This window comes from Pleurodeles waltl, chromosome 1_2, assembly GCF_031143425.1.
Source record: "Pleurodeles waltl isolate 20211129_DDA chromosome 1_2, aPleWal1.hap1.20221129, whole genome shotgun sequence".
Classification (NCBI taxonomy): Eukaryota; Metazoa; Chordata; class Amphibia; order Caudata; family Salamandridae; genus Pleurodeles; species Pleurodeles waltl.
In genome coordinates, this window is record NC_090437.1 from 1,315,915,844 (window position 1) to 1,315,930,269 (window position 14,426).

The 14,426-nt window shown below is 44.9% G+C and overlaps 1 protein-coding gene across 3 annotated transcripts in view; it reads left to right on the forward strand.

Annotated features, from left to right (window-relative positions):
- The window catches only part of ALMS1 (ALMS1 centrosome and basal body associated protein), a 141,654-nt gene extending 129,414 nt beyond the window's left edge, over nucleotides 1–12,240 (forward strand). For all 3 annotated transcript variants that reach the window (XM_069205618.1, XM_069205619.1, XM_069205620.1), the window contains exons 18-19: nucleotides 7,618–7,717; nucleotides 11,926–12,240. In XM_069205618.1, the coding sequence (XP_069061719.1) occupies nucleotides 7,618–7,717; nucleotides 11,926–11,970 (145 nt within the window). In that variant the 3' untranslated portion in view covers nucleotides 11,971–12,240. The remainder of the gene's footprint in view (nucleotides 1–7,617; nucleotides 7,718–11,925) is intronic.
- The last annotated feature ends 2,186 nt before the right edge of the window (nucleotides 12,241–14,426 follow it).

A 14,426-nucleotide genomic window follows, 5' to 3' on the forward strand; every position in this document is an offset into this window, starting at 1 on the left:
CTTATTGCCATCTTTGTCACCCCCTGTATGAACCTTTCTGTTCACCCTTGTTCTGACCCATTTGTCTGCCTTCTTTCCCAATTCTTGGGGAGAGGTAAGATCAGAGTCTACCAGGTACTGGTGCAACAAATCAGACACACAATTATTAAGTATATGCTCTCTCAGGATTGTGTTATACAGGCTTTCATAATCAGTAACTTTACTGCCATGTAACCACCCCTCCAAGGCCTTCACTGAATGGTCAATTAAATCAACCCAGTCTTCTGAAGACTCCTTTTTGGTCTCTCTGAACTTTATCCTGTATTGTTCAGTGGTTAAGCCATAACCATCCAGGAGTGCATTCTTAAGAACTGTAAAATTATTAGCATCATTTTCTTTCACAGTAAGGAGCCTATCCCTACCTTTTCCACTAAATGATAGCCATAGGATAGCAGCCCACTGCCTTTGAGGGACATCCTGTACAACACAGGCCCTCTCAAGTGCAGCAAACCACTTGTTAATGTCATCCCCCTCCTTATAAGGGGGAACTATCTTGTGCAGATTCCTGGAATCATGCTCTTTTGCAGGATGACTATGGGGAATACTGCTGCTGCCACCATGGGTTTCTAAACCCAACTTCTGTCTTTCCTTCTCTAGTTCAAAAGACTGTCTATCCAAATCCAGCTGTTGCTTTTTAAGCTTCAGTCTGGTTTGTTCCACCCTCAACTTATTGAGTTCCCTCTCTAACATTCTGTCATCAGGGATGGTGGGAGGGACATTCCTAGATACAGAGGTATGATGGGAAAGAACAGAAGGAGACCTGTCCCTTACAGAAGCCACCCTAACAGCTTGGCTAACAGAAACATTACTACCAGTATGGTGAGAATAAATGCTTTTGCTATGATGTGAGACAACACTATTTGTATGGTGTGGCTCATCATCATTACCAACTATGCTAGACTGTCTAGTAATGGGCAGGTAGGAACTTTCTTTCCTGAATCTTTTCCTGGGGGAGTCCCTGGATCAGATTGGGAACTATTAGGTACTTTTTCAACAGATGGGGCACCTATAGCCTTATCTTGTTCTCTAAGCATGTTAAGTAACAGTTCCAAGGAAGGATTCTTCCCTACACTCAAACCTCTCTCTATGCAGAGACTCCTTGCTCCTTTCCAGCTAAGGTGATCATATGCAAGTTTGGACAGATCAACATTTTGGCCTGTGCCAGACATTTTTAGAGAGAGTTAAAGTGATAGAAAAAGAGAAAAAAGTTTTCAGAACTTTTTAGAAAGACAGAAAAAAAAACTTTTTAAACTTTTAAGAACTTTTTGAAAGTTTAGAAGTACTTTTCAGCACTTAGAAAAGAGTGAAAAGAGGAAATGCAAAACTTTTTGGCTATGTGTATATACACTGACCTTGTTTTGTATATTTTTCTCTTATGAAAAGTACAATGACAAGAGTGGTAAGTAGTCTCAAGCACTTATCCCACCGCTGCACAACCAATGTAGGAGGCTGGACTGGCTTGTAGTGAGTACCAAGGGGTACTTGCACCTTGCACCAGGCCCAGTTATCCCTTATTAGTGTATAGGGTGTCTAGCAGCTTAGGCTGATAGATAATGGTAGTTTAGCAGAGCAGCTTAGGCTGAACTAGGAGACGTGTGAAGCTACTACAGTACCACTTAGTGTCATATGCACAATATCATAAGAAAACACAATACACAGTTATACTAAAAATAAAGGTACTTTATTTTTATGACAATATGCCAAAGTATCTCAGAGTGTACCCTCAGTGAGAGGATAGGAAATATACACAAGATATATATACACAATACCAGAAATATGCAGTATAGTCTTAGAAAACAGTGCAAACAATGTATAGTTACAATAGGATGCAATGGGGACACATAGGGATAGGGGCAACACAAACCATATACTCCAAAAGTGGAATGTGAACCACAAATGGACCCCAAACCTATGTGACCTTGTAGAGGGTCGCTGGGACTATTAGAAAATAGTGAGAGTTAGAAAAATAACCCTCCCCAAGACCCTGAAAAGTGAGTGCAAAGTGCACTAAAGTTCCCCAAAGGACAAAGAAGTCGTGATAGGGGAATAAGGCAGGAAAGACACAAACCAACAATGCAACATCGCTGGATTTCCAATCTGGGGTACCTGTGGAACAAGGGGACCAAGTCCAAAGTCACAAGCAAGTCGGAGATGGGCAGATGCCCAGGAAGTGCCAGCTGCGGGTGCAAAGAAGCTTCGACTGGACTGAAGAAGCTGCGGTTTCTGCAGGAACGCAAAGGGCTAGAGACTTCCCCTTTGGAGGACAAATCCCTCTCGCCTTGTAGAGTCGTGCAGAAGTGTTTTCCCGCCGAAAGAACGCCAACAAGCCTTGCTAGCTGCAAATCGTGCGGTTAGCGTTTTTGGACGCTGCTGCGGCCCAGGAGGGACCAGGAGGTCGCAAATTGGACCAGGAGGTAGAGGGGACGTCGAGCAACACAAGGAGCCCTCTTAGCAGCAGGTTGCACCCGGAGAAGTGCCAGAAACAGGCACTACGAGGATGCGTGAAACGGTGCTCACCCGAAGTTACACAAAGGAGTCCCACGTCGCCGGAGACCAACTTAGAAAGTCGTGCAATGCAGGTTAGAGTGCCGTGGACCCAGGCTTGGCTGTGCACGAAGGATTTCCGCCGGAAGTGCACAGGGGCCGGAGTAGCTGCAAAAGTCGCCGTTCCCAGCAATGCAGTCTAGCGAGGTGAGGCATGGACTTACCTCCACCAAACTTGGACTGAAGAGTCACTGGACTGTGGGAGTCACTTGGACAGAGTTGCTGGATTCGAGGGACCTCGCTCGTCGTGCTGAGAGGAGACCCAAGGGACCGGTAATGCAGCTTTTTGGTGCCTGCGGTTGCAGGGGGACGATTCCGTCGACCCACGGGAGATTTCTTCGGAGCTTCTAGTGCAGAGAGGAGGCAGACTACCCCCACAGCATGCACCACCAGGAAAAACAGTCGAGAAGGCGGCAGGATCAGCGTTACAGAGTTGCAGTAGTCGTCTTTGCTACTATGTTGCAGGTTTGCAGGCTTCCAGCGCGGTCAGCAGTCGATTCCTTGGCAGAAGGTGAAGAGAGAGATGCAGAGGAACTCGGATGAGCTCTTGCATTCGTTATCTAAAGTTTCCCCAGAGACAGAGTCCCTAAATAGCCAGAAAAGAGGGTTTGGCTACCTAGGAGAGAGGATAGGCTAGCAACACCTGAAGGAGCCTATCACAAGGAGTCTCTGACGTCACCTGGTGGCACTGGCCACTCAGAGCAGTCCAGTGTGCCAGCAGCACCTCTGTTTCCAAGATGGCAGAGGTCTGGAGCACACTGGAGGAGCTCTGGACACCTCCCAGGGGAGGTGCAGGTCAGGGGAGTGGTCACTCCCCTTTCCTTTGTCCAGTTTCGCGCCAGAGCAGGGCTAAGGGGTCCCCTGAACCGGTGTAGACTGGCTTATGCAGAATTGGGCACATCTGTGCCCAAGAAAGCATTTCCAGAGGCTGGGGGAGGCTACTCCTCCCCTGCCTTCACACCATTTTCCAAAGGGAGAGGGTGTCACACCCTCTCTCAGAGGAAGTTCTTTGTTCTGCCATCCTGGGCCAGGCCTGGCTGGACCCCAGGAGGGCAGATGCCTGTCTGAGGGGTTGGCAGCAGCAGCAGCTGCAGTGAAACCCCAGGAAGGGCAGTTTGGCAGTACCAGGGTCTGTGCTACAGACCACTGGGATCATGGGATTGTGCCAACTATGCCAGGATGGCATAGAGGGGGCAATTCCATGATCATAGACATGTTACATGGCCATATTCGGAGTTACCATGGTGAAGCTACATATAGGTAGTGACCTATATGTAGTGTACGCGTGTAATGGTGTTCCCGCACTCACAAAGTTCAGGGAATTGGCTCTGAACAATGTGGAGGCACCTTGGCTAGTGCCAGGGTGCCCTCACACTAAGTAGCTTTGCACCTAACCTTTACCAGGTAAAGGTTAGACATATAGGTGACTTATAAGTTACTTAAGTGCAGTGTAAAATGGCTGTGAAATAACGTGGACGTTATTTCACTCAGGCTGCAGTGGCAGGCCTGTGTAAGAATTGTCAGAGCTCCCTATGGGTGGCAAAAGAAATGCTGCAGCCCATAGGGATCTCCTGGAACCCCAATACCCTGGGTACCTCAGTACCATATACTAGGGATTTATAAGGGTGTTCCAGTAAGCCAATGTAAATTGGTAAAATTGGTCACTAGCCTGTTAGTGACAATTTGAAATAAATGAGAGAGCATAACCACTGAGGTTCTGGTTAGCAGAGCCTCAGTGAGACAGTTAGGCATCACACAGGGAACACATACCTATAGGTCACAAACTTATGAGCACTGGTGTCCTGACTAGCAGGGTCCCAGTGACACATAACAAACATACTGAAAACATAGGGTTTTCACTATGAACACTGGGCCCTGGCTAGCAGGATCCCAGTGAGACAGTGAAAACACCCTGACATACACTCACAAACTGGCCCAAAGTGGGGGTAACAAGGCTAGAAAGAGGCTACTTTCTCACAGTAGCTCCGTGGTTGGACCGTCAGCACAGCCAGTTTTCCTCCACAGGAGGGTCTGGCAGTGCTGGCGGTTCTTATCCGACCCCCCTTCTCCGCCAGCGGTTACATGACGGTAACCCCACCATGTAAAGGCTGGTGGAGACGGGGTGCATGGTGCCACAAGAGGGCCTCTGCACTGCCCATGCACTTGGCTGGTGTACCCTACGCGCTATAGAATTGCAGCCAGCTCTATTACAAGCCGGCGACAATGCTGTTGGCTGCTTCCCACTGGGCCACCCGGCGGAAACTCGGTTTCCACCCGTTGACCCAGCAGGAAACTTGTAATGGGGCCGGCGGGAAGGCAGCCGCACTGGCGGCAACATACCCGTCGCGAGTTCAGCAGACGGGGATTTTAATCCGCCGAAGTTATAATGACCCCCTATGTCTGGTTTATGCCTTACTCAAATTTTGTACAGCCCTATACACACTGAAAGGCATACACTTGACGGGATCTTTACAATTCTTGTTTCCACCCGTTGACCCAGCAGGAAACTCGTAATGGGGCCGGCGGGAAGGCAGCCGCACTGGCGGCAACATACCCGTCGCAAGTTCAGCAGACGGGCTTTTTAATCCGCCGAAGTTATAATGACCCCCTATGTCTGGTTTAAGCCTTACTCAAATTTTGTACAGCCCTATACACACTGAAAGGCATACACTTGACGGGATCTTTACAATTCTGCCCTTGGTAACACTAGGATCCTCCCAATGTCATCAACAGATCATAGCGCAGTTCTTTTTGACCTTAGCATAAATTACCCAGAACTAGCCACATACGCCACTCCCAAAACAGTGGTATCTCTGGCTTGGGGTGAAATTCAACCCATCCCTTTAACAACATGCTAGCTGATCCTCTCCCACCCGACTATGCGGTGTCACGCTATACCATATGGTTAGACTCTGCTGCCCGTTTTCTGGCTCCCTCTAAGTTAGCTAAACCCAAGAGGTGCACCACTGCGCCCCTTGGTTCCCGGAAAATCTCTGGGCCCTCAAACAAAACTGCAGACAACAAGAGAGGAGATGGAGATTAGATTACAACCGGACCGAGAAGGCCAAAGATAGGAGTTGCCTGGTTGACTACAAACCCTTGATTGGCAAGGAGAAAACAGCATACTTTACCTACAAAATAGAAGCTGCAGCAAACTCAACTAAAGAACTACTTTTAACGGTAACCAGACTTACTATAGCTCCAACTATTTCGACATGTGCATTAGCCAATCCGTCTGCAATTCTTTGGCTAACTTCTTCGAGCAAAAGGTTGCAGCTGTATGTAGCAAATTTGTCTTGATGACCTACCCCCCCCCCCCAATCTCATCCGGTTTCGGCCCCTTCTATAACCCCAGAGAGAATGGATCATGCCTTCCTAAATTCAAGTCCCCCTTAGTTGAGGAAGTGACGCAACCTATCCTCTCCACCAAATCTGGGTCCCCATTAGACCCCTGTCCCCTGAGAGTGACAAAGCTTGCAGCTGAGACCGTCACCCCTGTTCTTCTAAAGATACTTCAGGCCATGTTCAATCTTGGATCCTTCCCCCTCCTGGAAGAAAGCTTCCATGATTCCACTCATTAAGAAACCAAATCTGGACCCTAAGGACCTTAACAGCTACCATTCCATTTCCTACCTACCTTTTCCAGCCAGAAGTGCAGAACAAATTGTAATTAGGCAACTTGTAGAGTTCATCAACACTTACAGCCTTCTTGATGATACCCCGTTTGGGTTCTGCTGCGGGCACAGCGCGGAAACAGTGCTTATCAAAGCCACTGATGAGATCTGGTGGTCCCTTGACGAGGGAGGGTGTGCTGCCCTTATCCTGCTCGACCTGTCAGCGGCCTTCAATACGGCCATCAATGAGCTGTTGATGGAGCGTCTTGCACACATAGGGACCACTTGGGCCGTCTTGGACCTATTGAAGTAATTTCTCTCTGATCCTCCACAGGAGGTTCACCTCAGCAGATTTGTTTCAACCGCAATCTCCATCCCATGCGGGGTCACTGAACTTCAGCTTTGAGTGGAAGTGGCACAGGAAATATTATCGGTCATTATTTTAAGTATTCCACAGTTGCATCATTCAGTCGTCATCGTAGGGAGATCTACCCCTGCTGTCCAAAATTACCCTATTTTTAATCCATCATCTAGATAAATGTAGCATGATGACCGTTTTGTAGTTGTAAGTATTGCTGTTATCCATTGGCATCAGAAAATTACTTTTTCACATGAGTAAATACTATCCCTTAAATCCCCAGAGCATATTGTCGTGTTTGGGTGTGTTCTACATTTAATCTGCACACTTACTCCAGTACGCCTTTTGTTCAAAACTTGTATAAAATGTATCTGTGGAAAAAAAAGGAAAGGTTTGTGGATACGTTCAACTTTGTGGGTGTTATGTACCCCTCCAAGAGTCATCCATTTGCCCCCCATTTCCTTACTCCTAAGCCTAAATTTATGAATGTGAAATATCTGCCTCACAAGCAATGGAATGCCTTTCTATTTTATTAGAAATTAGATTCATACTTTACCTTATGTTTAGAAAATCTTTACAGGCCCTCTCTAAAAGAATGATTCTGTAATTTAATTTCCTCCCTATACTAAATCTGTATTTTTTTCACTTTGCATTGTTGGCTATACAGGCATGGAATGCTACATAAACACACTTTATTTGGAGAGAGGATGATATAAAATGTCAATTAAATTTTTTCCAGTGGTGGCACAAGGCACATTGCTACCCATTTAATCATTAGAGTCTACAATTTTATCTCCAATATCCCTCCCACACGCTTCCATGATTAGACTTCAGTGATTCATCAGACCTCATAGAGGTCTCCAACATCTCCCAATGTCCAGCGAAACTCGCGAAACAAAATTTAAATCTAGCTAGTTAATTTGAACTGAGTAATCCTCACATTAACAATTTATAGCAATTTACCGGTTGTAGAAATCAAGATATTACGTATTCCCTAAACTGATTAAGTTAAACACTATAAATATTATAATTTTAATTGTTTTAATTTTTTTAATTTTTAAGAATATATGAGCAGCTGCCTGAAATCAGGAAGAGGAAAGAGGATGAGAAAAGGAAATCAGAGTATACAACATATCGACTGAAAGCTCAACTATTTAAAAAGGTGAGTGAAATCTAGATTGTTTTTATTCTCCAATGAATGGCAAATTTTACATTATTTTCTCTCCATGTACATCTGGAAGGTTTGCTGTCCTAATTTGCCCAAATTGTAGATGCCTACATAATGTAAAAGTGATCCAACAAATGTTTTTGGCCTGAGACTTCACTTCAAGTATGTCCATATTGCCACCATTCAAGGAAAACCTGTACTTGTTATAGCACAGGTCTGCGTATAGGGAGGATGTTGCTTTAGCCCAATATAAAGTGAGACACTGCAAGTAGGCACAGTCAGATCTACTCTCTAACTACAAAATGGGGTGTGCGACCAGTGAAATGATATAACATCTTTATATATGGTCCCCCTATATTTTGTAGTTCAAAACTGAGCTGTAGATGTTCACGTTTGTTTGAGAACTAGAAAAAGCACTACCTGGTGTCGTTCCTCCAATCAATCCGGATACCATATTGGCAGAACATCTGCTTACTTCCATGTTCTTATTTCAGCATTCTCTAACACCACTGTTGCAGTATCAATTAAAAAAACTCTTTAGGTCTATTGATAGCCGCCAGCCCTGCCAACCCACCTCTCCTGATACCCTCCTGGCTGATGCATCCTACCCAGAGCCCATCCTACCCACCTCTCCTGGTACCCTCCTGGCTGATGCATCCTACCCACAGCCCATCCTACCCACCTCTCCTGGTACCCTCCTGGCTGATGCATCCTACCCAAAACCCATCCTACCCACCTCTCCTGGTACCCTCCTGGCTGATGCATCCTGCCCAAAGAGCATCCTACCCACCTCTCCTGTTACCCTCCTGGCTGATGCATCCTGCCCAAAGCCCATCCTACCCACCTCTCCTGTTACCCTCCTGGCTGATGCATCCTACCCAAAGCCCATCCTACCCACCTCTCCTGGTACCCTCCTGGCTGATGCATCCTACCCAAAGCCCATCCTACCCACCTCTCCTGGTACCCTCCTGGCTGATGCATCCTACCCAAAGCCCATCCTACCCGCCTCTCCTGGTACCCTCTTGGCTGATGCATCCTACCCAAAGCCCATCCTACCCGCCTCTCCTGGTACCCTCCCGGCTGATGCATCCTGCCCAAAGCCCATCCTACCCACCTCTCCTGGTACCCTCCTGGATGATGCATCCTGCCCAAAAACCCTCCTGGCTGATGCATCCTGCCCAAAGCCCATCCTACCCACCTCTCCTGATACCCTCCTGGCTGATACATCCTACCCAAAGCCCATCCTACCCACCTCTCCTGGTACCCTTCTGGCTAATGCATCCTACCCACCTCTCCTGGTACCCTCCTGGCTGATGCATCCTGCCCAAAGCCCATCCTACCCACCTCTCCTGGTACCCTCCTGGCTGATGCATCCTACCCAAAGCCCATCCTACCCACCTCTCCTGGTACCCTCCCGGCTGATGCATGCATCCTGCCCAAAGCCCATCCTACCCACCTCTCCTGGTACCCTCCTGGATGATGCATCATGCCCAAAGCCCATCCTACCCACCTCTCCTGATACCCTCCTGGCTGATGCATCCTACCCAAAGCCCATCCTACCCACGTTTGCACTTGTTGGTCAGTCTCCTCCTCTTTCTCCTGTTTTGGTACATCTAGTGCTGAATTTTTAGACCAGTGGCTGAACCTGGAGAAACTAAGTGGTAATAAATAATGTGCAATCAGTAATGTAAATTACTTCAGGGCTGAAAACATGTAAAAGTAACTATAATGACTAAAGCAAATTCTGAAATAACATTGTGGTAATTGTTTGTTTTGTTTAAAATGTACAAACAGTCAAAATAAAAGGCTCCTTAACATAGTTAATAAATGCAATGGGGCAAAGTAGCCAATAAGGAGAAATACAGGTTTTAAGCTGTTTCCCCGTATATTACATTGGTATTTGTCTGAGGCAAAAAGCAAGATCTTAAAAAGACAAGCGCCCTACAGCTCGCTACAGCTTATTTGCGATTATTGATTTGATATTTCTTGGATATTGAGCATTGTAGTGGAAGCAGCGAAAAACAATCTCATGCAGAGGTCTTCAAACGGGGGGGCCTCAAGTGATCCGGGGGGGGGCACCAGGCTCTGGCCAGAAGAAGCATTATGCTTATAATAAGGCTTTGCTTTGAGATGAAAAAAATGAGCAGCGGTAAACCTCTCTGTGATGGGCCATCACTAACAGGTTTTGTCATTTCTATCCAAGCTGGGAGTGTGTGTCTAAGGGGGAGGGACTCCGAATACTCTTCAAAACCCCCACTTCTAATAATCACACTGTGGATATTTGTACACAATAGTAAGGCCTGCCTGACCAGAATAGTATGCATCATGTATTTGATTGCATTTTTAAAACAGTAACAATGTAACTGCAATGTTTAAATAAGTGTTTAAGTATTTAAACATAGCCAATTTCATAGAATAATTGATAAAAATATGGATGGGGGGCCCAATTATTTTTTTTCTTTTTTCCACTGGGGGAGGGGCGCAGCATTAAAAAGTTTGAAAACCACTGCTCTAATGAGATATGTATTCTTGCACATTTTCTTTTCAAAGCACAGGAACATATGGCTTCATTGCATTGCATGGAGGAATCAAACCCCAACATTCACCTACCCGAATGAAACCTGAACCTCCACTTAAACAGCCTATTTCTAATACGGGGCTTGGGGAACCATTAACGTAACGTGTGCTCACTAAAGTATCTGCCTACTAATTTAACCTATAACTCCAAACATATTAATCACAATTTTAGATAGTAGATGTAATGACTGCTCAGGAAGTTGAAAAACCGACTCATAGAAATACTGGTAGCAGGCGTGGCCCGTCCTTTAGGGCGGGGGGGCCACTTCCTCCCACCTTTTGCCCCTCATGAAGAGTGTCTGTCAGGCTGAACAAAGGTCAGCCTGACAGACCCTCTTCATGTTCAGGTTAGGCAGCCAGGAGTGAGACATACGCGATTTGTGCAGACTCCTGGCTGCCTGAGCTGAACTTTGCTGGGCTGAAGAGGTCACAGCTCCTGTGGGCATGACCTCCTCAGCTCAGCAAAGGTGCCTCGAAGCCCTCCCCTGGGTGACGAGGAAAGCGTCACCCATTGACTTCGACCTGGGCGCTTCAGGTTTAAGCCCTGAAGCGCCCAGGGTGAGTGTCAATCAGTGACACTTCGTCACAGAGTGGGGTGGGGTCAGCAGTCCCACTGACCCCATCCCACTCTGTGACGAGGCTGGGAGTGCTGCCTTCCCTCACTTCCTGACCTAAGGTCAGCCAATGAGGGAAGGCAGCAGTCCCAACCCTCCTGGGACCTCAAGGCTGAAGGTGTGTGTGTGTGATGTTTTAAAATTAATGTTTGGTGCGTGCGTGCATGTTTGAATGGTATGAGTTTTAATGGATGTGTGTGCGTGCGTGTGTGTGAAAGAATGAGAGTGTGAACTTTTAAAATGAATGATTGGTGCGTGCATGTTTGAATGTTATGAGTGTTGTTAATGGATGTGCGTGCGTGCATGTGTGAAAGAATGAGTGTGTGTGTTTGTGTGCGTGCGCTTCCCGCGCGCCCCCCTCCCTCCTAAAGCTGCCGGCCGCCACTGAGTGGTAGCATTATTATTCACATATGCAAAGCGCTAAAACGCTCTACATGAACACATCGCATACTGCACTGGTTGGAACAAGAACTAGAATCTTCAACAAAAGACCCTGCAGCGCAAACCTAACGTTTTATTTGACTAACTTCACCTTCTTACCCTAACACTAACTTTACTGAAGTAAATATATATACTTCTTTAAAACTTCTTCTGTTATATAAAGAAGTTGATTATTGGTTCCATGAACCTAGCATAGATGCCTGAGGAGTTAACACAAATCCTAGAAAGGTTCTACACATATACGTATGAACATATTTGAAGTTCTGCTGTTTAACACGTTTACTGCTTTCAGAGCACTGAGGGCTTGCACACCAATATCCATCCACATCAAAGTTGTACCTTTTATTATATGATAGTAGTGTGCTAAATAATAACTTCAGAATTAACCTAAATATTTGCCTTATTTTTTTCTAGTTGACAATCTTGCATTGCAATACAAGACTATAAAATATTTCAGATTCACACTTTCCTTATATAATGTTCTGCTATTCTACGTCTTTCTCAAGTGCCTTCAATATTTAAATAGAATACAGTATTATATTTTCTATTCACTGTTTCTTTCTTTTGCAGAAAGTTACAAACCATGTTTTGGGGAGGAAAACACCATGGAACTGATCTTAGATAAGGCACTAACCTTTTCAGAGAAGTACTTGCAGAGATCAAATTGAAGTTGCTTGTGATGGACAAATTGAAAGCTTTATGGGATGTTTTCTTCAAAAGTCCTAGTTTGACCTTGTGATGTAAATCTACTAAAATGGCATTTAAATATTTTTTTAATGATTACATTTATTTGTGGCTTTTTATGAAACATATTTAAAAAACGACCAATTTTATTAAAAAGTGCTGTGAATATGTTTGTAAAAATAAAAAATAAAATATTTTTTTTACAAATGCAATCTTCTTTTTATTTATTAGGCTGACTGCTTTCCAACAAAGGGTGTGAATGCCTGAAATGTAGATGTGGGCATCAATCCCATCACAGCCTTTAAGAAAGAACTTTTAAAATGGCTAGAGCTGGTCCAGGTGGACCGGATCCATGGCGGATATTAAGGATGTCCAAATTAGATATGTTTATATGCAATAAATCTTAATGAAACCCAATGTGGAATCAGTTGATATCCTGAAAATGTGGCATGGATCCAGCCCTCCTGTGTAGAGAACACTCTTGCTCATAACAGTATACATATGTTTAGTCCCACAATTTAAATACTCTTTACTTATAATATTGGAGACAGCTGTAATTTTGCTTCTTGTTGGTTGCGCTTTGACTTGGATTTTTCAAACCTTGCGTATGAGGACTGGATCTTTGCCATATTTTTAGAGTATACTCTGATTGTAAATTATTCTCATTTAGAATCATACACTGTAAATATTTGATGTGCATGAAGCCACATTTGCCTTGGGTAAACAGAGGTATGTTAATCAGGCTCTTGTCACCTAGAACAAAGCTATTTTGAAACTGAGTGTTTGGGGGGAATAAAGGTTTTGATAGCTTTTAATTCCATAAAGGAACCATTTTGGCCCATCAACCCACCTTTTGTAAATCTCTGTAACACACTTGGAACAAGCTATACAGGGAGTGCAAAATTATTAGGCAAGTTGTATTTTTGAGGATTAATTTTATTATTGAACAACAACCATGTTCTCAATGAACCCAAAAAACTCATTAATATCAAAGCTGAATATTTTTGGAAGTAGTTTTTAGTTTGTTTTTAGTTTTAGCTATGTTAGGGGGATATCTGTGTGTGCAGGTGACTATTACTGTGCATAATTATTAGGCAACTTAACAAAAAAAAATATATACCCATTTCAATTATTTATTATTACCAGTGAAACCAATATAACATCTCAACATTCACAAATATACATTTCTGACATTCAAAAACAAAACAAAAACAAATCAGTGACCAATATAGCCACCTTTCTTTGCAAGGACACTCAAAAGCCTGCCATCCATGGATTCTGTCAGTGTTTTGATCTGTTCACCATCAACATTGCGTGCAGCAGCAACCACAGCCTCCCAGACACTGTTCAGAGAGGTGTACTGTTTTCCCTCCTTGTAAATCTCACATTTGATGATGGACCACAGGTTCTCAATGGGGTTCAGATCAGGTGAACAAGGAGGCCATGTCATTAGATTTCCTTCTTTTATACCCTTTTTTGCCAGCCACGCTGTGGAGTACTTGGACACGTGTGATGGAGCATTGTCCTGCATGAAAATCATGTTTTTCTTGAAGGATGCAGACTTCTTCCTGTACCACTGCTTGAAGAAGGTGTCTTCCAGGAACTGGCAGTAGGACTGGGAGTTGAGTTGACTCCATCCTCAACCCGAAAAGGCCCCACAAGCTCATCTTTGATGATACCAGCCCAAACCAGTACTCCACCTCCACCTTGCTGGCGTCTGAGTCGGACTGGAGCTCTCTGCCCTTTACCAATCCAGCCACGGGCCCATCCATCTGGCCCATCAAGACTCACTCTCATTTCATCAGTCCATAAAACCTTAGAAAAATCAGTCTTGAGATATTTCTTGGCCCAGTCTTGACGTTTCAGCTTGTGTGTCTTGTTCAGTGGTGGTCGTCTTTCAGCCTTTCTTACCTTGGCCATGTCTCTGAGTATTGCACACCTTGTGCTTTTGGGCACTCCAGTGATGTTGCAGCTCTGAAATATGGCCAAACTGGTGGCAAGTGGCATCGTGGCAGCTGCACGCTTGACTTTTCTCAGTTCATGGGCAGTTATTTTGCGCCTTGGTTTTTCCACACGCTTCTTGCGACCCTGTTGACTATTTTGAATGAAACGCTTGATTGTTCGATGATCACGCTTCAGAAGCTTTGCAATTTTAAGAGTGCTGCATCCCTCTGCAAGATATCTCACTATTTTTGACTTTTCTGAGCCTGTCAAGTCCTTCTTTTGACCCATTTTGCCAAAGGAAAGGAGGTTGCCTAATAATTATGCACACCTGATATAGGGTGTTGATGTCATTAGACCACACCCCTTCTCATTACAGAGATGCACATCATCTAATATGCTTAATTGGTAGTAGGCTTTCGAGCCTATACAGCTTGGAGTAAGAC